Below are 27,620 nucleotides of genomic sequence, written 5' to 3'. Positions count from 1 at the left end.
CTCAGAGGGGTCTGGGCCTCCGCCTCCCTGTCCTGGAGGCTGACCCCGCCTGCCGCGAATCTCCTCCGGGTCTGAGCGCTTTCCTCTGCCTCCGTCCGCTGCAGGGGCCCTTGTGAAGACAGGTCTGTGTCATCGGCCCAGAGGCCACGTGGGATTTCACTGGGTCCGCTCTGAAGGCGATTCCTATGACTCCTCCAGAGACCCCAGCGGCCCACGCAGGCACCCAGCAGTTCTCCCTGTGGCAAACACTCTGCACGCTGTTGTCATCAGTGCCTGCTCTGGGCTTGGAGCCGGGGGCGGGTGGAGGCGGGGGAAGTTGAGCAAGACCCAGCCTTAGCCTGGGAAGGGGCCTCCGCCCCAGGAGGATGCGGGGGAGGGCGCATTCGCTGTAATGGAGCAGAGGGGCAGTGGCCGAGGTCAGAGAAGGCTTTCCGGAGGCGGGAGCTGCAGCAGGACTTGGACTAGTTGAGACACTCCACATGTGTTTCAAGGAAAGGGTGAGGGCTAAAAGGTTCGAGGGAACAGGCCTATTTGGCCTGAGAACGAGGGCACTGTACTGACGGGGATGGGAGGTGGCTGTTATTGGAGTGGTTTTTCCTGGGGGTGACGCGATGATGGCAGTTCAGACAAGGATTATGTGCTTTGTGAGATTATGAAGAGAGGACTGCGCCCCGAACGACCTGCTCCGGCGGAAAGCAGGACTCTGCCTAGGCGGGGACCCCGCTGGGTGGAGCGCAGTGGGGCTGGCACACGCGCGTTGAACGGCAGAGGACGCTGTGGCCTGGGCCGACCGAAGCTCCGCCCCCTGGAGCCTGGCCCCGCCCCTCCACCCCCGCGCAGGTAGGGAAGAGGCGGGGCGCCGGAGCCCCGCCCCCAGGAGTCACGGCCCAGCTGCTCGCGGGGCCGCCCGGAGCTGCGTCCTGGGGACTTGGGGACGCAGGGAGGTGAGCGCGGTCGACTGGTGGGGCGGGGCCGGGCGCTCAGCTGCAGGCCACTGGCGCCCGAAGGGTCTGCGGGGTCGCGCCCGAACCCGCCTTGGGGCGCGGCGCGCCGCTGGTGAGGGCGCCCGCCCTGCGGAGCTCTCGGGCCCCACGTGGACCAAGCCGGAGGCCAAAGGCCAGGGCTGGACTCGGACGGGGCTGCGGGACCAGGTCTGCCGGCCGCTGGGGCTCACCTTGGACAAGACGTCTACGGGGTCCCTGGGCAACGAATCACCAGATGAGGGGATAGGACGATTGGGCAGCACTTTAAAGCCCCGGGTGGAAGTGAGAGGACTGCCCCAGGGCAGTATCGTGCAGCCCCTCCTTCGTCCCAGAACGGCCTTGAATTCAGATCTTCCCCTCCCCTCTCTAGGAGTGAGCAGCGCGGTGTGTGGGGGGGTCGGGGTCCCGGCCAAGGTGGGGAGGATGGGCTCGCACAACGAGGCTGGACGGGAGCTCAGAAATTGGACCCTGGCGTCTTGACTTCTGGACTGAGGGCCTTGGAAAGGTTGACACCCTCTTTTTCTCCCCCGGCATTGGGTTAGGTTAGAGAGAGATATGTCCCCTATGGTACAGACGCCCCCACCTCAGGGCTGAGGGGGAGCCCAGGTCTCAGCGCCAGCCTAACTGGGTGAAAGACTAAGGGAACAGGCTGTAGGGCGGGAGTATCTGAGGAGGGGAAGGCTTGAGGAATTGACCCTACACATGACTGAATGCTGTTTCCCAAATGGCTAAATTTAAGACCCTCCCCCCCCCTTGTGCCTTACATTTGCTGGTAAAATGAGCCCAGGATCTGTGTTATGTTTATGTGACTCTATAGGTAGGGCAGAGGGTGGAGTGGAAAGCAAAGCTTATTTTAGAGCAGTGGCTCTCAACTAAGGGCTTGGTTTTACTAGGGGATATTTGGTAATATCTAAAGACATTTTGGTTGTCACAGCTCGGGGGAGGGGGTTGAGTATTGTTACTATTTGACATTTACCGCGTTTCCCCGAAAATAAGACCTAACCGGAAAATAAGCCCTAGAATGATTTTTCAGGATGACATCCCCTGAACATAAGCCCTAAGACCCGGTCTAATTTGGGGGGAAACACGGTAGTGGGTAGAGGCCAGGGATGCTGTCACAGGACAGTCCCCCCCAACAAAGAATGAGCTGGCTCACAAAGTGTCAGTAGTGCTGTGTTAAGGTTGAGAAATCCTGCAGCTACACCTGGCCCGTCAAGCTACAAGCATACCTCGTTTTATTGTGTCGCTTTATTGCGCCTCACAGATGTTGCGTTTTTTACAAATTGAAGGCAAGACCCCCCACCAGCAGAAAGATTACAACTCATTTGATTGCAGTGGTCTGGATCAAAACCCCGCTATCTCCAAGGTATCCTTGTACTTTTCTCATTCACTTCCCCTGCCTGCCTCAGTTTTCCCAGGGGTTAGGGGAGGAACTTGGAATAAACCCAAATAAGAGGTAAGAAGGTGTGAGGGTAGTTTTTCCCCTAGCAAGAGGCTGCCTTTGGTGCCCTAAGCCTGCCTCTCCATGCTCAAACCTTGGGCCCTGCAGGAAGCAGGTCTGGATGCCTCAGGGAGGAGCTGAGAAGGGGGGTGGGGGCTGGGAACAGTCCTGGAGTACTTCACCCCTAGAGCAGCCTCCCACACAGGAGCTCAGATGTCCCCCTGGGTATGAGCTCTGTTCTCATAGATTTTCCCAAAGCTGGATTGCTGACGTAGGCATAGATGCCCGATGCCATGTGACCTGCTGGAATTTTCCCTTGTGAACTCACACCTAAGTCTTCCAGTATTCACAGCAGGAAAATAACACTCAAGGGATATAACAAGGCTCCTAATTCCTCATGGCTCTCCAGTCTGCTTCCCTCCTGCAATAAAAGTTCCTCTGTGGTTAGACAAGAGGCCAGGTGGGAGAGCGAGGCACCCCGCTCCTGATATTAGCAATGGTAAGAGATGGAGGACATCAGAGCCACAGGGCAGGGCGACCCCTGGTGGTGATACCTCTGAATCCTGTGAATTGGGCTCAAAGAATGTGCTCCAGGTTTACTGGTTTTTGGGGAGTGGGGCTGGTGGCTGGGATGGGTGAAGCAGCCGCCTACAGATGGCCCAGGCATCCAGGCCATCCCACTGCCCTCCTTCCCATTTCCTGGCAGTATCCATTGCCCCCTGTCATGTGCAGTTCTGGACCCTGGCCTCCTGGCCTGGGAATCCTGGTAGGCCAAGAGTGCAGGTGGCAATTCTGGTTTGATTTCTGCCTTTTAGGGTTTTGGGGTTTGTTTTGTTTTTTTTAAATTTTTTTTAACTTTCAAAGGCTGGAGTGAGACTCCCATCTTTTCAGTAAAACAAACCACAGTAGAGGCCCCCATCTATGTATGCCGCTCGAGGTATAAGATAGCACTCAGTCTTGTACAAAGTTGTTCAGGAAGTAAGTGGTGGAGCCCAGCATTGAACCTGGGCTGCCCTTTCCCATGCCCAGCCTCAAATCCTTGTGTGTGCCATCGGTCCGTAAACAGACCACCAAGTGACTCCTACCTAGTTCGCTCATTTTTGGGCTGCAGCTCGACCTGGTGTCACACACACTCACTGTCCAGGAGGGGACATTGGTTTCTGTAAGAGGAAGAATAATTCACACCATAAATACATTGCAGAGGCCACGGGGATGTGAGTCTGGCTCTGGGTCCGAAGTGTTTTTACTGTCGCCAGAACTCTGGACACTGCTGTCACCTCTTCTCTGTCCTGTCCACCTGTTGTGTAAACTCTGCTCCAGATGGGACACCAGCTGAGCAGGAAGAGGTTGGGGGGTGTGTCTGTGCCTGCATGCACCTGTTCGTAACCAAGTGACTTGGATGTGCCACCTGCTGCTTCCTTTGGGTCGGGATGAGTAGTGGTGGAGTCAGGCTGGCCCTGGCCACCCCGTGGTGCAACATGGCTATGCTCCCCCTGGCTCCTCCCACCCCCACACATCCCTGTGGGTCCCTGTGCCGCCCACTTTGGAGCAGGTCTCAGCGTTGCCCTGGCCACCCACTGGGGATTTCCAGAATGAGCTCACACTCTGTTCCCAGTTTCCTATCCAGCTGAGCCAGGCCGGGGGAGGGGTGTGGGGCAGCCAGCACCCTCCCAGTGCAGGCTGACCTGGCTTGGTGGCCAGGGCAGGGAGACTGCCAGGGGAGGCAGCTCGCCGGACACGGGCCAGGAGGAGGTGCCCTGTCTATCTTGTCTTTAGGGAAAACAAGGGCTTCTCTCAGAATGCCTGTAAAGTTACTATCGCCTCTCTATGGGAGGCAGACATAAAGGAAAATTCGTCTTTAGGGAAGTACCGAGAGACACCATGTCCCCATTCCTGCATTTAGTAAATTTATCCAGGGACCCAGATGCAAGTTGTTGCAATTCCAAAGCTGCCTGAAGGATATTCTGGGCTGCACCCCAGAAAGAAAGTGGTTGGGTCTAAGTGGGCAGTGCCCACAAGGTTGGCTGATCAGGGACTCTGGCCCGGAGGGTGGGGGGAGCGGTGGGAATGGGTGACTCCCAGCTTAGGGAGCCAAGACACAAGGCCCAGAGGCTGGTAGGCACAGTGTGGTCAGTAGGATGGGGGTCATTTAAATAATCTGTGCCTCAGTTTCCCCAGCTGTACAGAGAGTAACAGTACTCTACGTGGAAAGTTTGCTGTGAGATTGCAGAGGTGGTTCATGTAAAGCCTTGGGCCTGGCGCCCAACCACACTCGGAACGCGGTGAGGAAGCCGTGATGATAACCGTATTGTGATTGCTCTTAGGAGCGTGTCTCTGGGCCCTTGGCACAGATTTGTGGTGATGATAGAGCGCTTATCTCATGGGCTATTAGGGTGATTGGATGATTGAAAACATGCTACGGCATGGCGGTGCTGGTGGTGGTATTCTGTGGACGAGGCCGGGTCTGGAGGGAGGGCCCTTGGAGCCATAGAGGGCAAAGGAACTGAGGGTGGCTGTCGATCTAGGAGTGAAGGATCGGGCTGCGAACTGCCAGCCCCGCCCAGGGGTTTTCCCACCTGCCAGCATGTGTGTCATGACGGTGTGTGTGTGTGGGGGGTGTCATGGAGGGGGTGACCCTCGGCTGTGCTCCTCGGCTCTTGGGCCAGGCGCAGGGCAGTCTGCCCAGAACCTTGGTTTTCTCTGCTTCCCACGGGTGGCACTGGAGCCTACGCCAAGAGCATCGTCATGTAGTCCTGACCCTGACACCCAGCAAGAAATATCTTCTCCCTCTCCAGGTGGCTCTCCCTAGGTCATACCCCAGGGTGGCCCCAGAAAGCCTAGGACAGAAAGTGTGGGATCTGCTGTGAGGTTGGGCTGGAGCTGCACTTGGAAGGACGTCTGACCTTAGCAGCCAATGAAAATAATGAGATAAGGACAGAGATGAGAGAATGTGAAAACTGAGAAGTGCTGCCCAAGTGTTAGGTGATGTCATTTCTGCGTGGGGGGTGGGAGGGACTCAAAGGCCTGCCTCCCAGAACTGGGCTATTCAGAGTCACCACCCCAGGACTGTTCTTTTGCCACTTGGTCTCACCGGTTCCAGGTGACAGGAAGCTGCAGAATATGGGGGAAGGGGGAGTCATAGCCCCACCAACTCCTAACTGTGGGACTTTGGACGGGTGACTTAACATCTCTGAGCCTCAGTGTCCCCACCTGTCAAATAGAGATCTGTCACCTCAGATATAGAGACCAAGCGAGCGACGAAGGCAGAGGGCAGCCAGGAATAAGAAACGATATCGATTACTGGCCATTGATTGTGTACTAGGCTCTGTGCATTGTCTCTACTGGATCCCCGTGGGGGGCCCTCACCCCATTTCACAGCAGAGGAAACAGACTCAGAAGTGGTGACTTGCCCAAAGCCTCCCATTCAGTAGGTGGCCATACCAGGGTTTGAGCCCTGTCGCTGGCCGCCCCAGCCCTCATTCCTCAACAAGAGAAGCCATGCTGCCCCACAGCCGGGTGAAGGGGCAGTGATGATTCCTTCACTTTGCAAGCCCACCTGGTGTGAGTGGTCTGGAAGGCCGTGTCCAAGTGCCCTGAAGCCCTAGCAGTTGGGGCTGGGGCCAGCCTCTTCCAGGGAACCAGCCAGCCTCAGGGCAGAGTTCTGGGACATCGGTTATTAGCTCCTTAATGACTGTTTACAAGCTGAAAAGTGTTTGCCTTGCATGTTCCCTCCCTGATGAGGGGCTGGCCTGGGCTTCTAGAAGGGGGGAGGCACCCAGCCCCATCCTGATTGTGTTGCGATAAAGGACTCAGGGCAGCTCAGGGCCTGACTTCTGGCTGAACGACACTGGACAAGGTGCTTCCCTCTCTGTCAAATATGGCAAGACTTTATCCCTCATCTGTGTGTGCTCCCAGGGCGAGCCCTAGCTAATGGTGACAAGGGCACCCAGCGTTTTAAGCATAAACAAACTAAGGCTCAACGATGTTAAATGGTTTGCCCAAGATCACACAGCAGTTAGGGCTGGGCCGAAGACTATCTCCCCAGTTGAACAGTGTTTTCATCATCTGGAGTCAGGCCACAAGGAGGAACTTGGGTGGATTCCACCATCACAAACAAGACATCCCCACTCTGGGTACCGAGGGTGATCGAGGAAAGAGCCTGGTCACACCTGGATGTCAGGGAGCCCCCAGCCGAAGTGAAATGGGGCTCTTCTGTTCCCCTACTCATGCACCACCCCATCCTTCCCCCAACCACTGAATATGTGCTAGGTCTCTGCCAGTTCCACGGATCAGTGAAAACCCGACTCCTGGAACCCCAAGATCCTGAGAGACACAAATCATCTTGAGTGTTTGGAGCAGTCTGTTTCGGGTGCCCAGCGGTGTGGACTCTCTCCCCAGGACCCCGCTTGTACCCTGGTGTCTGGCCCCCAAAGGACCAGGGCCTTCTGCGCCCCCAGGTGCCACTTCAGACTCACAGCAGTGATGGGGGAGCAGCAGAACTGGGGTAGAACATACCACCTTCCCAAAGAAGTCTGGGCCGCTGGGCACAGCATCCCAGGCCAGTCTGTGTGCTCCCTTCCCTCTGATGCCCCATGCTGCAGTTGCCCCCAGGCTCTGGGAACTGCTGCTGTTTGTTTATGGTGTGGAAGGGCACTGTCCCAGGCCTCCCTCCGGGCACCTGTATCCCTGCTGTCCCCTGTTCGGCTTCCATCAGCAGCTTCTAGAGGCCAGACAGTCCCAGAGAGGCTTCTGGGAGGGCACCATAGTGGGCAGGGCCCAGCACTGTGTCCAGTTAGGGACGCCTGATGGCACTTCCACTTCCAATGGTAGCTGCCCGATATATTGCCAGCAGCTGCAGCATCTTAGGATGTAGGGACTTAGGGCTCAGGTACTTCCAGCTCAGCTGGCTTCCTGGACCCCAGGAGCTCCCAGAGGATGGGACATTGACATATCTGCCAAACCCATAGCCGGTTGTCCTGTGAGAGCTTGATGGGTGGTGTAGAGGGGCGTTGGAGTCTGCGATGCTGTAAGAACATGGCAGCCCCCCTTCTCACCCTCACATGCTCATACCCTGTTCTTGGCAGCGCCCTGGAACCCAGCTTCCACTTCCCGTGTCTGTGGTCGGCCATGCTGCCCAAACCACACTTAACTGGGTCAAGGGGAGCCCAGAACCTGGGGTCTGATGGAGAAAAGCTAGTGGGTCCCCAAGCTCCTGAACCTACCTTTCCAGTTCTTTATCTGAATTTAAGCAAAGCCTTTAAAATGAGTGGGGGAATTTGAACTAGGAGTTTCTGGGCAGGGGCTCTCCATGAGTGGGACCTCTCCCCCTGGGACGGGTGCAAACCCGCAGATGGTTCCATTTTCCCTCTCTGCAGAGAGCAGCTGGGCTGAAACATCTGTGCCAGTGCAGTGTGTGTGTGCACCGATGTGTGTGCCAACTTGCCCCTCTAGGGAAGTGGGCGCTTAGCCAGGAGAGAGGCAGACGAGAGCTTCTGTGTGGCTTCTGGAGAGTGCCTTTCTTCCCTTGCCTCTCTCTAACTCTGATGACTGAGTTTCATCCTCCAACTGGGACAGTTGGCTTCCTTCCCTTTTGTGTCTCCGTTTCCTTCCCAAATCCTGTCCCCAGACCCTCTGCCAGCCTTCTTTGCACTCTCCTGCCTTTTGCTTCTGTCCCCACTCCGTCTGGTCAGTGTCCCGAAAAGGTGTGCTGCGGTGAGTCACTGGCTGTGCAGGCAGCTTGGGGACCCAGGGAGACCGGGCTAGATGACAGCCTTTACATAAGCTGCTTCTTCCGGGTCTTGGCGGGTGAGGGGTAGGCTGGAGCCACTCTCTGAGGTCAGCAGAACCAGGGGTTTTGCTGGGGATTGCACAGTGGGTGAGGACCAGCTTCCTCTTCACGGCTTTCTAAAAATGACAGGTTCCCATAAGGGCTCTGGGTAGGGAAATCAAGTTTCGGTTTCTGTGTCTGGGAAGCAGGGAGAGAGGCCACTTCCTCGCCCCTTGCTGCGGCCCTCCCCCTGTCATCCTGTGAGTCAGCGGGGGACTGACAGGTTCCCAGCAGCCCCAGGCCACCTCCCTGTCCTCTGGACTGCCTACTCGCCTACAGCTGGGAGCTGGGAGCTAGGGCCAGCTGGAAGTAACTTCTTTACTTCCTCACTTAGGGGACCTGAGCCCTCCCCCTGGGAGGTCCCTTAAACTTCCTGATCCTATCTAGTGGTTAATAATGGCCTGCCTATTTCCTCTCTGGAGGGACTGCTTGCCCCTGTCCAAGGGCCCCCTCCCTCCCCTCTTTCCCCATTTCTGGCCTCAGGCGGTCTGAGCCTTCTGGTCAGTCTGCTTACATCTAAAGCTGCAGCTGCTGCCCTCTCTCTGCTCCCAAAGTCCTGAGAGCCTGGGATTATGTATGGAAAACCCATCCACCTTTAGGGAGACCAGGGAGCCTTCAGAAACCTGCTTGTGTGCGCTGGTGGAAGGCAGGTGGAGACAGAGGGAGGGGACTGGAGCCAGACTCCTTGATACAGGTGGAACTGCGCCTGGGGTCAGACTGGGCAGACGGTGAGCCCCTCCAGCATCCTGCTTGGACAGCACAGTAGTGCTGTTGGGGACCTCCCTGGGGGACACCTTGCATATCCTGGCTGTGTGTTGGGCCTGGGCTTAGCTGCCAGTGCCCAGCCCCACCCTTTGTGGGGAAACCGGATTCTCCTGTGGCATCAGCAAGTGTGTTCTGTCACATGTGCCTGGTCCTGGCTGTTGCTCATAGCTGGCTTAGGCTATGGGGTGTAGGATGGTGGGGGTGTTGACCGGATAGGTGGGGTACCTCTATTCCGATGATGTGAATGCTGCTCTTCACTTTTTCTGTGGATCGGCCCTACCCTCACCCCATGCTGGACCCCACCCTGAGCCCCCATGGGTTGGGCGCTGTGGCAGGCCAGGGGTCTCAGAGCAGCGGATGTGACTGTGGGTTAGGAGGAAGCCTGGTCCCAGGATGTCACAATTTCCTGCAGTGAGCAAGCACTTCTGGGGTGCAGGAGATAAGTGTCGGGCGGGGCACTCGCCAAGCTCCAGCACTTTTCCTGCCTGGTCTCTGCCGCATGAGCTCCTCCTCGCCTTGAACTTGGGTTACTGCAGGCACCCAGGGTGGGTATGACCACGCCTGCACTGCCTACCGCCTACCCTCCACTCAAACCCTCACTCCTGGAGCCCTGAGGAAAGGGCTGGGCTTCTGGTGCACCCACTCACCGTGTCTGCACAGGTTGGCGGTTCATCTCAGGAGAAGACGTATCTCCCATCCATGGTGGAGAGGGGCTGGGGGAAAGGGCTGTTTTTAGACCAAATGTGTGGGCTTCCTGGGTGTCAAAGCTGGGCCATCACCTTGTCCAACTCCCTCACTTAACAGAGAGGGAAACTGAGGTTGGGGAGGGGGCTGCTTATAGGCCAGGACTTGGCTACTGCTCTAGGAAGATGATACAAGTGGCTCTCCCAGGTACCACACCCCTCCCACCCTCACTCTGCTCTCTAGGCCAGGCCAGTTCTCCTTGGGACCTCCAGGATTGCCCTGGGGCCAGACCCATCTCCCCAGTCCTTCAGCCTGCGGTTGTGTCTGCCATACTTCCCTGTCAGATGAGCACAGATGTCAGCAGCACAGTGGGTCCCAGCCAGGGATGGTATGGCCTTGAGGTAGGAGGGCTGGCTGGGAAGTCTGGGCTGTGCTGGGGAGGGAACAGGAGGTCCACTGAGGACTCATCCTGGGACAGCATCCTTTATCCTCAGCCCTGCAGTGGTCACAGAGCTGCAGCGGGGCAGGCAGCACTTAGTGGAACCTTCCAGAATGTGCTGCTTCCTGAGCTGGCAGCAGGACTGGGGACAACAGTTTCTATCCCGGGTGGATGTGGACTGGCCATCCGCAGCCATGCATGTGTCCTCCTCACCTACCTTCCATCCAGTTATGGGCAGCCAATGGGCAGATGCGCCATTGATGAATGGTGTCAACTGTGTGTCACACCCTGTGCTGCCCAGGGTCATGGGGACACTTACACATAGGCAGATCTCTGCAGGATGCTATGAGAGAACAGGTGAGAAAGTGGTCAATTCTGTCTGGTGGTGACAGGGCAGGCTTCCTGGAAGAGGAGACATTTTACCTTCCTTAAAGCAGCTAGTAGGCCAGGCAGATGAGGTGGAGTCTGGCATGCCAGGTGCAGGACCCCAGATGAGAGGAGGTGGGAACTGGGGGATGTGGTGTGTCTGGGGGCATGTGAGGGCAGGTTCTGAAGGACATGGCGTGCTGATTCCAGGGAGGTGTGATCAGCTCTGAGTTCCAGATCCTACTTGCTTGGTGACCTTACCAGAGCTCAGGCTTGGCAGCCCCAGCCTTCTTCTGCTGCCTGCCTGCCTCCCTCCTTGGTGCCAGTTTCCCAGGGCAGTGCCCACCCGGTGCCCTCTCATTGCACCCTGGTCCCAATGGAGGACAAGCCAGGGAACTTTCCATGCACGGGCCCCAGGTGAGGCTGTTGTCTTGGAGCTGTCCCTAGAGCGGGCTCAGAGTGGCATCACCTGGCCCCCAGGACTCGTGTGAAGCCAGCCTGCCCAACACCGAGACCCATCGGCCCGTGATCATTCACGGCAAGTCTGCCCAGGGGCATGGAGTTGGGACTTCCAGCACTTAGGGATAGAAAAAAGGATGTCCACGTCTGTTGGTCAAACCTTAAAGAAGTGGGGAGCGTCCTGAGCCCCCAGCTCTGCCTCGGATCCCTCTCTGGGGCCCCCTCTACATTCAGAGTGCCTCTCACCTGTAGTTGGAGGATTCCAGCAACCAATGGCGCTGGCCCATTATGGAAAAGGGACACTGCTCTATGGAACCAGAGCAAGTAGACTTCAGGCTCTGGAGCCAGAACAACTTGAGTCCCCGCTGCTCCCCCTCCTGGCTGTGTGAGCGTGAGCAAGTTACTTAGCTCCTCTGGGCCCCCATTCCTCAGCCACAAAATGGAAGCAATGATAATGTGTGCCTTGAAGTGGGTGTTGAGGACGAAGTGGGATAATGCACGTGAAAGACCAGCAAGGCCTGCCCTTCTTCCGACAGCCCTTGGGGTTCTGCTCAGGGAGGGCCTGCTCCGTGCCCTGCTGTGCCCACAGAGTATAACCCGGCTTCTCAGAAACGAAGAGGAATGCCACCAAGTTGTTCACTTCCAAATGCTTACTTTTGTGTTGGGTGGATTTCACCTCAATAAATGAACGAAGACATCAGCAACAAAACACTTCCAAATCATGGGAATGTTGCCTTAAATAATCTGGCTGATTCTAATTGAAAAGAAATCTTAATCAGAAGACGGCCAACAATTCCTGGTGTTTTCTTTTTTAAGTTAAATGTTTCTAGTAAAGATATGTTCAAACAAATAAACGAAAAGGACCATCTTGATTTGGGGTTCCCAGCCCAGAGCAGGTTTTTGTTTGTTTGTGTTTGGTAAACACCCGGAGAGTAGAGCCCCCTGGCTGCCTGGGACTGAAGTGGCCAGCTCACCACCACAGGGGACCCTTGCACCAGTGGGGAAGGAGGAGAACATACGCCCTTTAATCCCGTATCCATAAGGCGGGTGGAGTTATCCCTACGTTGTACCTGAGGAGACTGAGGTCAGGAAGGTGTTCAGACAGTGGTCCTGACGTGCCCCTACAATGGCCCTGACGTGCCCCTTTGACTCTGCTCTTTCTCATAGGCTGACAGGCTGTGATCACCAACGGAGCCGACCTCCTTGACCTAGAGCTGCCTGTCCATCTTTCCATCTGTCACTGCATGCATCGACCTCTCCAGAGCTGAAGTGGGACCCCAGAGCATCTGCACAGTGAGGAAAGGACTAGAACATGCTCTAAAGACCTCTGCAACACACCCAGGAAGCTGTGAACTGAGCCCAGACTCTGAAGGTAGGAAGCTGGGTAGCCAGAAGGGCTGGACCCAAGGCACTGGCTTAATTTGCAGTTTAATTGTTTTTCAACAAATGTGTCGTGTTGCTACCTGTAGGCCAGCACTCTTCCAGCCGGCCGTGGATACGCAGCAGTGGATACATGGTGGCTGCTTCAGGCAGTCAGGGAGGGCCCCTCAGAGGTGGTGCTCAAGCTGGGACCAGAATGATGAGAAGGGGCTGCCTCCTCTGCTGTGTGATAATCTCATCTGGGGATGATGGGGCCATCATGGGCAGAGGCCCAACATTTATGCAGTACCTACTTGAGGTGTTTTTATTTATTTATTTTTTATTGAGGAATATTAGGGAACAGTGTGTTCTTCCAGGATCCATCCATTGCAAGTCAAGTGTTGTTTTCAATCCAGCTGTAGAGGGTGTAGCTCAGCTCCAAGTCAAGTCTTCGATCTAGTTGTAGAGGGCGCAGCTCACTGGCACCTGTGGGAATCGAACCAGCGACCTCGGTGTTAGGAGCACTGCGCTCAAACCAACTGAGCCAACCGGCGGCCCCTTGAAATGTGTTTTAAACAGCACTGTTGAGCTTTAATTCACATTTAATTCATGTAATTCACATAAAATTCATCCCTTTAAAGTGTACAATTCAATGGCTTTTTAGTATATTCCCAGGTATGTGTAACCATGGCCACAGTCAACTTTAGAACATTTTCGTCACCCCAGCATGAAACCCACGCCCTTCAGCTGTTGCCTCCCCCACTCTCCTTCCTCCAGCCCTAAGCAAAGACTCGTCTTTCTGTCTTTATAGATTTGCCTATTGCTGCCTTTGATATGAATGGACTCGTGTAGCGCGCAGCCTTTGGGTCTGGCTTCTTTCACTGGGCACAGTGTCCTCGAGGTTTATCCATGTTTGTAGCACGTGTCACTCCTGTCTGTGACTGAGCACTATTTCAGCGTGTGGGTGTAGCACGTTTTGTCTGTCCACTTGTCTGTTCATGGGCGTTTGGGTTGTTTCCACCTTTTGGCTTTGCTGAACACGTGGTGAACATTCCAGAGCAAGTTTCTCTGTGGACATACTGCCTGCGTGTGTGTCACGCATTCACTCATTCTCTGCTCAGGAAGGAGGAAGTTACTCCCCCTGTCGTCGTTGAGCGTCTGGGTGCTCCGTGCTCAAGGGCAGGCCTTGGTGCTGCTCAGGCCCAACCTGCCCGGCTCTAGTCTGTACTTTTGACCACAACCCCCCCAGTACCTCCCAGCAGAGCTTGGCAGGTGCAAGACACTGAGAGGCCCACGGTGGCCAGGTGGTCGGGAGTGGACAAGAAGAAGACAAAGCCACACAGGGCCCAGAGGCCCCAGTGAGAATTCTGGCCTTTATTTTAAGTGACAACAGAAAATCCTGGGACAGTGTTAATTAGGGAGTGACATGCTATGATTCATGCTTTTAAAAACTGACTCCTGCTACTGGTGGAGAATAGTCGTGGGAGTAGGGGCTCAAGGGGCAGCAGGGAGAGGCGTTGGGGGGCTGCTGTGCTCCTACAGGATCACAGTGAGATAAGATGGTGGCTCTGGTGGGGCCAGGTAGAGACAGGAGACGGACAGATTTGGAACACATGTGGCTGCTGCATTGCCCTGCTGTCCAACACCTGGGCCCCACGTGCTCTGGGCTGGAAGGCTCCCGTGTGACTGTACCCCTGATCTGTGTACCCCCAGGGTCATCACTCATGTTGGAAGATGGGTGTGGAGTCCCTGGCCTTGTATCAGGCGAGGAGAAACCAAACCTGCCCTAGGAACTTTGGGAAGTGGGATGAAGAAAGAGCTAAGGATTTTAGCAAGAAAAAGGTCCCAGGGCAGTGTGAGTGATGAAATGAAGAGAATAAAATAGGCAGAGGGTGTTAACTCTGGTGTGATCAAAGGGATGTGGAGATTGGAGGCATGGTGTAAACTTACCCAGATGGGAGTAAATTGCCACCTCTTGGCAGGGCCATTTGGCAAGGTCCATTGAAATTCAAGACACCCTTACTTGTCCACCCTGCAATTCCACTTCTAGAACTCGTATTGTGATAGTACTTGGACAGACACACACAGTATAGGCAAGAGTGTTCGTTAACACTGGACACGAGTCTGAAATGCTGGAAACATCCTAAATAACCACCGATCTAGAAATCAATAAATCTTGGTACATTCCACTCAATGAAATCTTTGCTGTCATCAGAAAAGATAAGGTAGACCTGTCTGTCTGTGTTGATGGGAAAATGTGCATGCTCCAGAAGAAAGGGTACGCGTGTGTCCTGTTCTGGAGGGCGGGTGACGAGGCAGGCCCTGAGTCCACTGTCTGCTCTGTAGTCTTGTGTGACTTTTGTTATTTTTTATTTTCCTCCATGAAAAAAAATATATACCAGACAGGTGGCAGTTTCAGTTACCTTTGAAAAAGGGAACCGGGCAGCCATAGGGGGACAGGGACAGACGGCTTTCTAACCTATCTGAGGATTAGGCTGGGCTGCCACTTCCTCCCTCCCAGCCTAGGGACTGCTCTGAGCACAGCAGGGTGGGGACCCTTGTCTGTGACTGGGTGCACCGGATTACTCCCCAGCCTCCTTCTTGCGCTGCCCCAAGCCCTGCCCCAGGGACAGAGGCAGGGCTCTGGCCCCTGACAGCCAGGATTTCTACAGTGCCACACCCTTTGCCCTCCTGCTCCTTCCCGCGTGTGGTCCTTGCCTGAACAGAGACCAGAAATGGGACAAGATGGAGAGCTGGGGATCTTTCAGATCCACTTGGTCTGGAATGCAAATGAAGGGGGACAGAAACAGACATTCTTACAATACTCCACTCAGCCAGATTCAGTTTAGTGTCTGGTAAGGACCAAGTTTTGGCAGATTGTTCTCAGTCTGGGCTGCCTGGCCCTGGTACCTGGGTCCCCATGTCCCCTCCTGTTCTGCCGAATCTCAACATGCCTGTGCTTTCTCCATTCCAGCTACCCTGCCCCTGCCGCCATGGCCTCCACTGACAAGAATGGCGAGAGCGTCTCCTCTGTGTCTGGCAGCCGCCTGCAGAGCCGGAAGCCCCCCAACCTGTCTATCACCATCCCGCCACCCGAGACCCCAGCCCCTGATGAGCAGACCAGCATGCTGCCCCAGGTAAGTGGGCGGCCTGGGGGCTCGCTGTCCTGCCACAGGTGACAGATGTGCCCACATAATACCTTTCATGCAGTCCACTTTCTGGAGGAGGCTGCTGCCCGTGTAGCCCCTAAAGCCCCTGACTTAGGCCTGTACCCCCTCCTTCCTGGCCCCAAACATCACAAGAAGTAGGCCCTGAGCTGAGGAGCTCCATCTTATGGTGGTCCAGGAAAAACAGGAAACTGTCCTGGAGAACTAGCTCATCCGCCCCCCTCCCCCCACCACCCCAGGAACCGGCTGTTTCCATCTCCTTGCCCAGGCCCTTCTGAGGGGTGTGGGCTGTGTGGGACTTGGGTGAAGGGGCACATGCGTCTTCAGCATCAGCAGCCTGAGCCAACAGCATCTTGGCTCCTCTGAGAGAATGGAAATGAATCAATAGCTGGACCACTGGTCCATAAAGAGCTCATTGAAAACGGCCTCGAAATAGCGTGGGCTCCCATGCAGCCTGGGGCATAAAGGGGAGCTGTGTCCATGCCACCCACTCTCCCTAAGGACTTTTTGGAACATACAGAAACAGGCTAGAAACACCACGACGTGACGAGGGAGCACTGAATAGGGAGTTTGGAGAATGCAGGCCAGGGTTTGCTGAAAACATTACAAAATGGCAATTTTACATTCAGAATGCAAGCGGTTCCAGGGGGGTGTAAACTGCGGTTGACATTCATTCTCTCAGGGTTTTCACACTGGGAGCCAAAGAAGACAGAGCCCAGGATCTGGGTGCTGTGCCGTCGCTGTGCACGAGGGCACGCACACCCACGCTCTGTCCTCTCTCCTACCTCCCCACAGAGGCCCAGGAATCCAGCCTACTTGAAGAGCGTCAGCCTCCAGGAGCCACGGGGACGATGGCCGGAGGGCAGCTCGGAGAAGCGCCCCGGCTTCCGCCGCCAGGCCTCCCTGTCTCAGAGCATCCGCAAGTGAGCACCCTTCCCGCTCTGCCTGGCCACCACCCAGCAGCCCTGGGGATTCCTGGCACCTGGGTGTTCGCTCGGCCTGGTCCCTGCGTCCCCATCCTAGAAGGTGTAGGCAGGCATTAGTGAGCAGCGTCTCCCTGCAGGAGTGAACATGAGAATCGAACACCATGTTGCAGGTGGGGAAGCTGAGGCCAGGGGGACATGTGCCTTGTAGGAAGTCACAGTGGATTCTGCGGGGGTTCAGGGAGCTGGGAGTGGCTCACTGCCCCTCACAGTGGCTCCCAGAGGCTTTCCCAGCCCAGCTCCTCATGCTCTGTGGTTTATTCCACCTGTGCTCACCTGGCCATTGGGTACCAAACCACGGGCTCAGGGGCAAGCTCATCTACCCCTGCGCACACGTGTGCCCTGTCACCTCACGTCGCCCCTGCACGTGATGTGTCCGTCATTCTCATCGTAGCTGCCCCACCAGGCATGCGCACACACCCCCCTTCTCTGCTCCCGCAGGGGCACCGCCCAGTGGTTCGGGGTCAGCGGCGACTGGGAGATGAAGCGGCAGCACTGGCAGCGCAGGAGCCTGCACCACTGCAGCGTGCGCTACGGCCGACTCAAGGCCTCGTGCCAGAGGGACCTGGAGCTCCCCAGCCAGGAGGTGCCCTCCTTCCAGGACACCGAGTCTCCAAAACCCTGCAAGATGCCCAAGGTGGGCTGCACTGGGGGTCGAGGGGTGACGGGCGACTTCACCCAGGGGCCCGGTCCGCTGTGCTCACTACTTCCCTCCTTTCCAGATTGTGGATCCGCTGGCCCGAGGCCGGGCATTCCGCCACCCGGATGAGGTGGACCGGCCCCACGCCCCTCACCCACCACTGACTCCGGGGGTCCTGTCCCTCACCTCCTTCACTAGCGTCCGCTCTGGCCACTCCCACCTGCCTCGCCGCAAGAGGATGTCTGTGGCCCACATGAGCTTTCAAGCTGCCGCTGCCCTCCTCAAGGTGAGGTGTCTGCCTGCCGCTGCCCAACCTCCCTCCCCAGAGCAGCCCCCAAGAGCTCACCCAGGCGCCTGCTTCTGTGCCCAGGGCAGTGGATGCCTGGGATCCCTGGGCAGAGAGGGGACCCTGCAGCCAGGCCCACGTCCTACCCCCAATTCCCTCCTGAGCCCCTGCCACCTCTCTAGTCTGCAATGACATATTAGCTGGGGAAGCAGGCAATGGAACACGCAGTCAGCACTCATTGCCCATGTTTGCTGAGCCCACCGTGTGTGCTGGGCATGGGGGCTGCAGAGTGAAATGAGCCAGTCCCTGCCCTGGAAGAGCTCCCAGCCCAGGTAAGGGCGGATGGCACCATTCAGTGTGATGAGTGTAGGACCCATCCAGCGGACGTGCTGCCCCATCTCACTCGGGAGAGGGGCTGAAGTCAGGGAACACACTTGAGCTGAGCTCAGAAACATAAGGAAAAGTTTGCCAGGAAAGGAAGAAGGGAACAGCATTCTCAGCAGAGGGAACGGCCTATGCAAAGGCCTGGAGGTGCGAAGGGGCATGGCACTTGGGGGAGCAGCAGGTGGTTCCATGTGGTATTAGTGAGGGATGGTTTTAGTTACAAGAGGAATGGAAGAAGATGGGGTCAAAAAGGTGGGCAGCGGACAGCTGTGCCATGCCAAGAAGCCACGACTGGGGTGTAGGAGTTAGGGTGTAGGATGGTGGGGTGTCAGCTGCCAAAGCCAGAGGGCAGGAGGTCACCAGGGAGATGATAACAGCAAACATGGAGAGACAGATGGTGCGTTCAAGGATGGGGAGAAACTGGTGCCTTGTTCCTAGCCCTCCATGCTCGGGGCCGGGTCCTGCCTCCCAAGGCGCTGTTCCCAGGAGGGTGGGCTTGATGATTCCTTTGGTTTCGGAGACGCCTAATGCCTGTGCCTCTGCCCTGTGCACAGGGGCGCTCTGTGCTGGATGCCACTGGACAGCGGTGCCCCGTGGTCAAACGCAGCTTCGCCTACCCCAGCTTCCTGGAAGAAGACGCGGTCGATGGGGGAGACACGTTTGACTCCTCATTTTTTAGTAAGGCAAGCATGGGGTGTGGGCCTTCAGGGCAGGGGGCAGGGTAGCCCGTAGCCTGGGAGCTAGGAGGGGTGACCTGTCCTTGACCATGCTCTGCCAGGAGCCCCTGAGAGATCCTAAGGCCCATCAGTGGGATGGGCTGTGCCACCTGTGGAGCTCCTGGGGCCCCATCTTTCTATCAGGTAGAGTGAGCACAGGGGGTGGGACAGGGTGCCAGCCAGGAAAATAACCGTGAGGGACCACACACATGAGCCTTTCCCTTCCCTCCCAAGGAGCCTGCCTGTCCTGCCTTGTCCTGTCCTTGAGTCCTGGGGGCAGTATCGGGGACAGTGACTCCTCACACTACTCTTTCTGTGTCCCCCACTCCACCCCCACCCCAGGAAGAAATGAGCTCCATGGCCGACGATGTGTTTGAGTCTCCCCCACTCTCTGCCAGCTACTTCCGGGGACTCCCACGCTCAGCCTCGCCGGTCTCCCCCGACGGGGTGCAGAGCCCTCTGTGAGTTCTGGGTAGCCCCTTCTGCAGGTGGAGGTGGCATAGTGGGTAAAGGGCTCCCCAGAGCCCAGGGACCCTGCTGAGGACCCCCCAGACCACAAAGCCTTCCTGAATCCCTTCCTGGTCTGTGTGGACGGGCCTCAGGCTCAGATGCCACCCTCCTCGGCAGGAAGGAGCACGGCCGCGCCCCGGCCCCCGTGGCCAAGCGTGGCAAGCGCATTGCCTCCAAGGTGAAGCACTTTGCCTTCGACCGGCAGAAGCGGCACTACGGCCTGGGCGTGGTGGGCACCTGGCTGAACCGCAGCTACCGTGGCAGCCTCAGTAGCACCGTGCAGCGGCAGCTGGAGAGTTTTGACAGCCACCGGTGAGCGGGCGGGGTGGCCGCACTGCACTCCGTGGGCAGGAGCGCCACCTGAGACGGGTCCTCAGGCTCTTGCTGCCTCTTCTCCACCCGCCCTGTTTGCCGAGCTCCCAGGCAGCTGTCTGTCAACACCCATTCGTTGAGTGCCAGCACACAGGCCCTGCAGCAGAGCCCCCGCAGAATGGAGTAGAGAGGGCGGGGCGGGGCAGAGGGACAGTTAGAAGCTGCAACCATGAACGAGGGGAATGTGGCGGGCACACACCCACGACCTTAGCGGAAGCCAGAGGGTTGCGGAGGGGCAGTTCTTGCAGAGTGGACAGTTGGCAATGATGTTGTAAATACTGGACCCAAAATTACAAAATCATCAAGTAATAACAGGTATGGCGAGTGTCCTGGAAGATGACAGAGAGTGGCAGTGAATAGCGTGCGTGGTAGGAGGGATGCAGTCAGGATGAGCAGCAGTTAGCTGGCTGAAGAGAGATGGGAAGAGCATCCCTGACAAAGCAAGCATCATGTGCAAAGGCCCTGGGGTTGCAGGGAGCAGGATGTGTTCCACAAACTGCAAAAGGAGAGGAAGGAGTCTGGGGAGGTGGGCAGGCACAGCAAGGCCTTGCAGCCGGTGGGAGGGGGTCGATATTAGACTTTATCCCAAGGTGAGTGGGAAGCCATCCAAGGGTTTTAAGCTGGGAGAGAAATGCCTATAGGTGCGTTTTAAAAGTCACTGTGGTGAAGGATGAGTTGGAGGTAGAAATGGCATGGGGGCAGGAGGGGGGGGGTAGGGAGCAGGTAAAAGCTAAGTGTCTGCGCTGCTGACCGAGTCTCTGCTGCAGGCCCTACTTCACCTACTGGCTGACCTTTGTCCACATCATCATCACACTGCTGGTCATCTGCACGTACGGCATTGCACCCGTGGGCTTTGCTCAGCACATCACCACCCAGCTGGTGAGTTGGGCTGCAGCAGGGGGGCTCCACCTTGGGTGTCTCAGGCCCCTGAGGGGCTTCAGTGTCATAGGCCACCAAATCCCACCCATGGCAACAACCTGGCCCAGGCAGGAGGGTGCGCCGGGCTCCCGCTGCTTTGCCCCTCGGCCCCTTCCTGGGGGCTGAGCCGGGGACACGAAGTGCCTGAGCCGCTCCTTCCACCTCTACACTAGGTGCTCAGGAACAAAGGTGTATATGAGAGTGTCAAGTACATCCAGCAAGAGAACTTCTGGATTGGCCCCAGCTCGGTGAGGGGCCCAGGGAGGAAGAGGGACCAGCATCTCAGCGGGGCATCCCTGAGCCCTGTCACCCCCAGCTGGGCAGGGAGGGGGTCAGCTGCCTAGTAGCGCACCTCATCAGGGAAGACGCTCAGGTTTGGGCCCGAGTTCACCCCCTCCCCACCCCTGACAGATTGACCTGATCCACCTGGGAGCCAAGTTCTCGCCCTGCATCCGGAAGGACAGGCAGATCAAGCAGCTGGTGATGCGGGAGCGAGACCTGGAACGGGACTCGGGCTGCTGTGTCCAGAATGACCACTCAGGCTGCATCCAGACCCAGCGGAAGGACTGCTCGGTGGGGGCAGGGGCCGCCATCCACCCCCGGCCCACCAACCCTGCCGCACTCTGGTCCCCTGCACCTTGTACACTTGCCCTGGCCTAGAGGAGGGGCCCTTCAAGGGCAGTGGCCACGTGCCCTCTTCCTTCTTCTGTCCTCCCCTGCCTCACGCACCGCTGTACACACCCCCAGCACAGGGAGGGTGCTGACCTCCCCAACCTCAGAGAAGTGAAAGCCAGGTCTTGGGAATGTCATCTGGGGGTGGGGGTCTGGGAGATGGACCTAAGGCCTGGGAAACAGGAAGAGCCCCTATCCTAGAGGGTCCCTTGACCTCTTTGATGGGGGTGGCCCTGACCTGGCATGATCAGCTCACTTCCATCCTCCAGGAGACTTTGGCTACTTTTGTCAAGTGGCAGGATGACACTGGGCCCCCCATGGACAAGTCCGACCTGGGCCAGAAGCGGACGTCAGGGGCCGTGTGCCATCAGGACCCCAGGTATGGTCCCAGGGTAGCCCTTGATGGGGCTGAGATGACGGTATGTTGTCTGTGCTGCCCACAGGGACATGGGCTGGTAGGTGTGGCTGGGGGTGCCACACACTCTCATTTTGTCCTCTCTGACCTCTGCCTCCAGAACCTGCGAGGAGCCGGCCTCCAGCGGCGCCCACATCTGGCCCGATGACATCACCAAGTGGCCAGTGAGTGACGGGGCGAGGAGTGGTCTGGGAAGGGTGGAGAGGGGATGCCTTTGGTTGCACGGGCCCTGCCCTGTTGGTGCCCCCCCACAGATCTGCACGGAGCAGGCCAGGAGTAACCGCTCGGGCTTCCTACACATGGACTGTCAGATCAAGGGCCGCCCTTGCTGTATCGGCACCAAGGGCAGGTGAGCCGGGCAGGACCCCTGCCCAGAGCTTCCTGTGCTCCTCCACCTCCTCTACCCACACCTGGGCTGATGTCCTCCCTCGTGTGCTCTGGGGCCACCCATGGTGCAAGCAGGATGAAGGAAGCTCTCCCCAGAGCCCGGGTCTCTGCAGAGGAGCACGGCCTTCCCGCCAGTGATGCTGGCTGTGGCCAGGCGCTGGCTCCAGACGAGGTGGGCAGGGGTTCTCAGTGCCCTGATCTGGCCCCTTGCCTTCCTGTCCCTCCAGCTGTGAGATCACCACTCGGGAGTACTGCGAGTTCATGCACGGCTATTTCCACGAAGAGGCGACGCTCTGTTCCCAGGTAAGGAGGCCAGGCGGGGCCCTGGGCATAAGAAGCTGGGCAGGGCAGCTGCTGGGGCGGGTGTCGGGCTCTGCCCCCCACATCAGGGCCTCTGACCCAGGTGGGTCCTAGGTACCGACTCCCGTACACTCACCCCCAGGTGCACTGCTTGGATGAGGTGTGTGGGCTGCTACCCTTCCTCAACCCCGAGGTCCCAGATCAGTTCTACAGGCTCTGGCTGTCGCTGTTCCTCCATGCTGGGTAAGGCTCCTTGCTGCCCACCCCGCAGACCCCTGTGGTGTCGCCCCCCTGGACCCCCGGCGGAGGGGCTCCTGCCCAGGGAACAGCCAGCACAGTCCTCCACACCCCACTGCTGCTGAGGTTGCCTGGCTGGCGGCCGTGAGCAGACGTGGGAAGGCTGATGCCAGTGTGTCCCCCGCCCAGCATGGTACACTGCTTCGTGTCTGTAGTCTTCCAAATGACCATCTTGCGGGATCTGGAGAAGCTGGCCGGCTGGCACCGTATTGCCATCATCTTTATCCTCAGTGGCATCACCGGCAATCTCGCCAGTGCTCTCTTCCTCCCGTACCGCGCAGAGGTAGGGCCTCGGGACTGGGCAGGAGGGAGGGAGGGCCGGCTCTGCTGCTCCCCACCCCTCCCACCCGGGGGCTGCCAGAGGGACACATGGCTCCTTCCATGCTGGGCTCAAAAGCGGATGGACAGCTAAGCTGGGGGCTTACTGGCTGAGCCCTTAATCCCAGGCTCGAGGGAGCCGTGATGTCCCTGAGTCATGTCAGATGGTACCTCCAGAAAGGCCTCCTGGACCCTGTCCCTCACTCTGTTCCTCTTCCCTGCTTCATTTCTTCATGGCCATGACCACTGCCTGCCATCATGTCCCATGTGTACAGTGTGACCCCTAGGAAATTGCCAATGTGTGACCATGCTTGACCTACAGAAATGGCAGTTTTCTGATCAGTCCAACCTAATGCTATTGGCTTCTCCAGTGCCTGACCCCTCCCCCCTGCACCCTGCCTGGAGCAGGCTCATCTGTCCGCTTTACTACACCTGGCACGTAGGAGGTCTCCACCTTTGCTGAAAGGATGGGTGGAACCAGCCCAGCCTTGATCCAGTAACTCCAGCTGACCCCCATGCCCTCAGCTTTGGGCCCCCCACCCCTGGGAGGGGCTTTGAAATAGGATCACCCAGGTCCCGTGCTCCAGCCCAGCTGTGCCCAGGGCTCCCTGCACACCTGGGACCTGGAAGTGACATGTGTCCCCTCCCCCACTCCACCCTCCAGGTGGGCCCGGCCGGCTCCCAGTTCGGCCTCCTCGCCTGCCTCTTCGTGGAGCTCTTCCAGAGCTGGCAGCTGCTGGAGCGGCCCTGGAAGGCCTTCCTGAAACTGTCGGCCGTCGTGCTCTTGCTGTTCGTGTGTGGCCTGCTGCCCTGGATCGACAACATCGCCCACATCTTCGGCTTCCTCAGCGGCCTGCTGCTGGCCTTTGCTTTCCTGCCCTACATCACCTTCGGCACCAGCGACAAGTACCGCAAGCGCGCCCTCATCCTGGTGTCGCTGCTGGTCTTCGCCGGCCTCTTCGCCACTCTGGTCATCTGGCTCTATGTCTACCCCATCCACTGGCCCTGGATTGAGTACCTCACCTGCTTCCCATTCACCAACCGCTTCTGTGAGAAGTACGAGCTGGACCAGGTGCTGCACTGACCACCTGCCTGGCGGGGCTGGGCCAGGCTGCTACACACCACACGGGCTGTGCCTGGGCCCAGCTGCCTGCCGCATTGCACCCCACCCCACCCGCACTCCAGAGACTCACCGGCGGTGCCCAGGCGCCCGGCCCAGGTGGTGCCCCTCCAGGCGAGGCTGCCTCAGACGGTCATACAGACGGCTTGCGTGTCTGTATGTTCCTGGCCCTGACTGCGTGTTCCTGGCCCTGACTGGGGGGCCCTGACTGGCCCTGACGGGGGCACTCAGAGCACCTGCCTCTCTGTAACTCAGGGCTCGGGCCGACGTCTGCCCTGCTGTCCTGCCCACCTCCTGGAGGGTGGGTTTCTTTCCTCCCGGAGTCCTCAGGCTGCTGCCACCTCCCACCCCAGCCTCTACGGGTACGTCCTCGCCCACCATTACTGTGACTGTGCCCTTTCCGGGCACATGGCCGGGCGTCACACCAGGTTCCCACCCCTGCCTCACCACGGCCCCCTCCATGTTTCCTCCCCTTTCTGCCCTTTCACCAGTAGCCTCCTGAGCCTGCCCATGTGGTGGAAGAGGTTTGGCTGTGGTCTGGGACAAAGCAGGAGCACGAAACGCAGGCTGGGAAGCCAGGAACCTTTGCGTGTTCTTAGCCAGCAGAGGCTGCGCTCCCTGTCCCTTTGCCCTCCCTTCAAGTGTTCTGCCTCGTAGGGCTGGCTCTGACGACGGCCAGCCCTGCCACTCTGTGCCTCACTCCCATCCTAGTGGGGGCCAGGGGCTGGGCCACCCCAAGGACCCACTCCCAGGGGTTGCCCAACGTGGCCAGTCAAGCCCATTTTTTTACTGGTTTATATTATAGTCCTACTTTTTAAATGTAACGCTAACTTTGTATGGATGATGTCTCAAATGTATTAAATGATATTCTCTAGGGAAGTACCTTTTGATTTGAGGCCTCAGGAAGAATGAAAGCTGGAACCTTGTTTTGGAGAGGGGGAGAAGGGTCAGCCATGAGGAGCTTGGGTGCAGGGGTTTGGTCCAAAGGGACAGTGGAAACCTTATGGGACTTCTAGGGGATTTGGTTGTCCAGAAACCAGATTGGGTTACATGGAGGGCCTCCGGGGGTCCCTTGAGGGGGTGGAGTTAAATCCTTAGACCCTCGGAGTCCCCCAGCCCCACCAGCTCATGGTGGCAGTGAGGGGGCTCGCTGGGCCAAGGGGCAGGCAGCCCTGGACAACTCCATTTACTGCACTTGTACCTCACCCCAACCCCTTTCCCCACACTGGGAGCCATCCAGGAGGCGATGGGCACAACCATTTCATTCCTATGGGCAGAGGACCCCACGGTACCTGGGGCTGGGGCGGCACCTGCACTTTCCTGCCCCCAGCTACCCCCCTATTCCAGGGCTGAGGGCAGGAAGGGCTGTCCCTGGAGCTGGGGAGAATAAGGGCCCTGAGCCCTGGGCTGCTTCTGTGAGAACAAGGACACTGCCCTGGTACTGAGCCCTTCGTGCCGACCTGCCCGGAGGCCCTCCCCCCCTCGCTGGTTCCTGAGATGAGGGAGCTGAGGCAGGGCTACAGGGCACCTCCTTGTTGCCAACCTCATCTCAGGCACAGGCACAGTTTGGAGTACGGGAGGTCCAGAGGGCCCCTTGGGGACAGACTGGAGGACATACTGCTTGTGTTCCAGTTGGGAGAAGAATCCTCTTTATTTCACCCATGCCTTCACCATCACTGCTTGGGAATCCTCCATTCACACTCAGCTTAGACCAACCGGGGGACCCCAGGGCTGGGCGGGAGCCACACCTGCACTGCTGTGGCCGGCCAGCTCAGCAGCTGTTCCTGCTCATGGAAGCGTGGCCCCGCAGGGAGCACTGCAGCTCTGTGAAGGCCAGTGGGCCCACAGTAACAGCGCATGGGCCCACCCGGTGGAAGCCGAACCTCTCGTAGAAGGGCACCAGCGCGTCCTCACACATGAGCACAGCCCGGTGCACGGCCGGCTGGCCACCCAGGTGGTACAGGTAACGCCACAGCAGGCTGGAACCCCTGCCCTGCTGCCGGAAGGTGCGGTGCACAGCGAGCACGTGCAGGTGGACGATGTGGCCCCCGGGCCTGTGTAGTGTCAGTGACTCCTGGAGGCAAGTGGGAGACAGGTGTCACCTCTGCTGACACCTGTGTGCCACACCACCCCCACCCTGGGCCAAGTGTCCCCTGAGTGCCTCCAATTAGGGTTCCCCTCCCACCTAAGGAGGGCCCCGAATTGGGAGTTAGACCCCAGCCTCATGGCAGACCCTTCATGAGGGCTTTTGAGACCCCCAAAGGGCTGGGCTCTCTTGCCCTGGAAGAGGCAATGCTCATCTCTCCGGGTCTGGAGGAAGCGATCCCAGCCTCTGGCACCTCTCCCCTTGTCTGGCTGGCTGTGTGAGAGCGGCCAGGGGCCAGCGGGCAGTGGGCTCTCTGCCAGAGGCCTTCTGGGGGCTGGGCATTGCAGCCTGCCCTGCCCTCACCTGAGTGAGCCTCTCCTCGTCCCAAAGTGAGCCGATGATGAAGGCTACCAGGCGGCCCTCCTGGAACCAGCCCAGGGACAGCTCTGGACACAGAGTGAGGAAGTTCCGGATCTCGTCCAGATGCAGGGGGCACATGCCCGAGACAGAGATGAAGGCTGCAGCGGGAGACACAAGTGGGTGATTCTGGTAACCATGCGAGATGCCCACAGCCCACCACGCATCTACTCAGATGACAGGGGTGGGTCTCCCACCCCCCAACCCTTCCCTACCAGAAAGCAGGGGGTTCGGGGCTGTTGTTCCCCCTACATTCCTAAACTCACACGTACACAGAAACACACACGGCCTGATACTCCAGGTTCCCAGCCCACAAGGACCTGAGATGCAAGGGGCTTGTCCTCGCAGGGTAAGTGGCAGAGTACCGTGGCACCCGGACCCAGCTCTGCTGGGGCTGCTCACCGTCACGCTCAATCTCAAACACGCTGGCAGCATCCTCTTGGGTAAGGCAGCGAAACTCGCTGGCGGGGAGTGTGTGGCGCCGCTGGCAGCTTGGGGTCTCTAGGATCCCAGGTGGCAGGCGCAGGGCCACGGGCCTCAGGTAGTGAACGCTCTGTGTGGACATCCCAGCTGCCGCTGCCACGTCCGGGTGCCCCGGCTTGGGGAGGCCCCACTGAGAGAAGGCCCGCTGGAAGGCCTCCGGAAGAGAGCCCACGGCCCTCTGGCACCAGCTTTGGGTGCCCTGGACTCTGCAACAGTGGAGGGCCCCCCAGCACCTGTTGGAGAGGTGTGAGGGTCAGAGGTCTGGTCTTCCCCAAGAAGGGCAGGCCAGAGTGATGGTGTGTCTTGCCTCTTTTGTAGCTGGACCTGGGATGGGGCCAGCCCCAAAGCGGATGGGCGTGTTTGAGAACTGTCAACATTGGTGCTCTCTTCCCACCTTTCCTGCTCAGCCAGAAATATCCGCGGTGCCGCCCTCCAAACCTCCCAATTCTACCTCACTGCCCTCCCATGCATCGGAGGAGCCCCGGGAGAGAGTGGGAGGGGTGGATCTGAGGCACCCCAACAGTGCTGCCCAAGGGAGGAGGGAGCAGGAGTCTCCACTGATCACTTCTTGTGTAACTGCGGGGTGGGTGAGGGGCTTGTCTCACCTGCCCAGAGGGGGACTTTCCGGTCCTTTGGGTGCAAGATGGTGTCACTGGGAGCTTTTCAGGCAGCCTCAGCCCTCGCCCTTGAGAAAAAGCCCCTTAATCAAAGTGGGTCCTTAGGGAGCTTCACATTTACCCAGACCAGGCCATGCACACACAGGGTGGGGTGAGGAAGTTGGGGGCATATAGGGGTGTGGGGAAGAGTCTGGGGAGCATGGGGAGGA

At 58.2% G+C, this 27,620-nt stretch overlaps 2 protein-coding genes across 3 annotated transcripts; one reads left to right on the top strand and one right to left on the bottom strand.

Moving 5' to 3' along the window:
- Window positions 1–899: 899 nt before the first annotated feature.
- RHBDF2 (rhomboid 5 homolog 2) lies at window positions 900–24,685 on the top strand. Of its 2 annotated transcripts, none has more exons than XM_081027783.1 (19): window positions 900–944; window positions 12,132–12,336; window positions 15,298–15,460; window positions 16,286–16,413; window positions 16,915–17,110; window positions 17,196–17,399; window positions 18,338–18,466; window positions 18,842–18,960; window positions 19,127–19,321; window positions 20,149–20,260; window positions 20,473–20,547; window positions 20,711–20,872; window positions 21,241–21,350; window positions 21,487–21,550; window positions 21,641–21,735; window positions 22,001–22,076; window positions 22,216–22,316; window positions 22,500–22,653; window positions 23,353–24,685. In XM_081027783.1, the coding sequence occupies exons 3-19, from the start codon at window positions 15,317–15,319 to the stop codon at window positions 23,770–23,772; spliced, it is 2,484 nt and encodes an 827-aa protein (XP_080883909.1). In that variant the 5' UTR covers window positions 900–944; window positions 12,132–12,336; window positions 15,298–15,316; the 3' UTR covers window positions 23,773–24,685. The 2 variants fall into 2 exon arrangements, with proteins under 2 accessions (XP_080883909.1, XP_080883910.1); XM_081027784.1 differs by having other exon boundaries at window positions 907–944; window positions 18,338–18,461.
- Window positions 24,686–25,579: 894 nt separating this feature from the next.
- On the bottom strand, window positions 25,580–26,876 carry AANAT (aralkylamine N-acetyltransferase; the record flags this gene model as incomplete). Its single annotated transcript, XM_081028524.1, has 3 exons — window positions 25,580–25,882; window positions 26,258–26,412; window positions 26,714–26,876. 3 exons carry the CDS (start codon window positions 26,874–26,876, stop codon window positions 25,580–25,582), a joined length of 621 nt encoding a protein of 206 aa, XP_080884650.1.
- Between the last annotated feature and the right edge of the window lie 744 nt (window positions 26,877–27,620).

The sequence above is a fragment of the Rhinolophus hipposideros genome (assembly GCF_964194185.1).
Source record: "Rhinolophus hipposideros genome assembly, chromosome: 20".
Lineage (NCBI taxonomy): Eukaryota > Metazoa > Chordata > Mammalia > Chiroptera > Rhinolophidae > Rhinolophus > Rhinolophus hipposideros.
Note: the sequence above shows the minus strand (reverse complement) of the source record. Positions and strands in the feature narration are given on the sequence as shown.

Bases quoted from the DNA above. Each gene is read 5' to 3' on its own strand.
- RHBDF2 (XM_081027783.1), top strand. From the start codon at position 15,317: ATGGCCTCCACTGACAAGAATGGCGAGAGCGTCTCCTCTGTGTCTGGC. The intron at 17,400-18,337 runs GTGAGGTGTCTG...CCCTGTGCACAG, and splicing joins CTGCCGCTGCCCTCCTCAAG to GGGCGCTCTGTGCTGGATGC. The intron at 19,322-20,148 runs GTGAGCGGGCGG...TCTCTGCTGCAG, and splicing joins GAGAGTTTTGACAGCCACCG to GCCCTACTTCACCTACTGGC.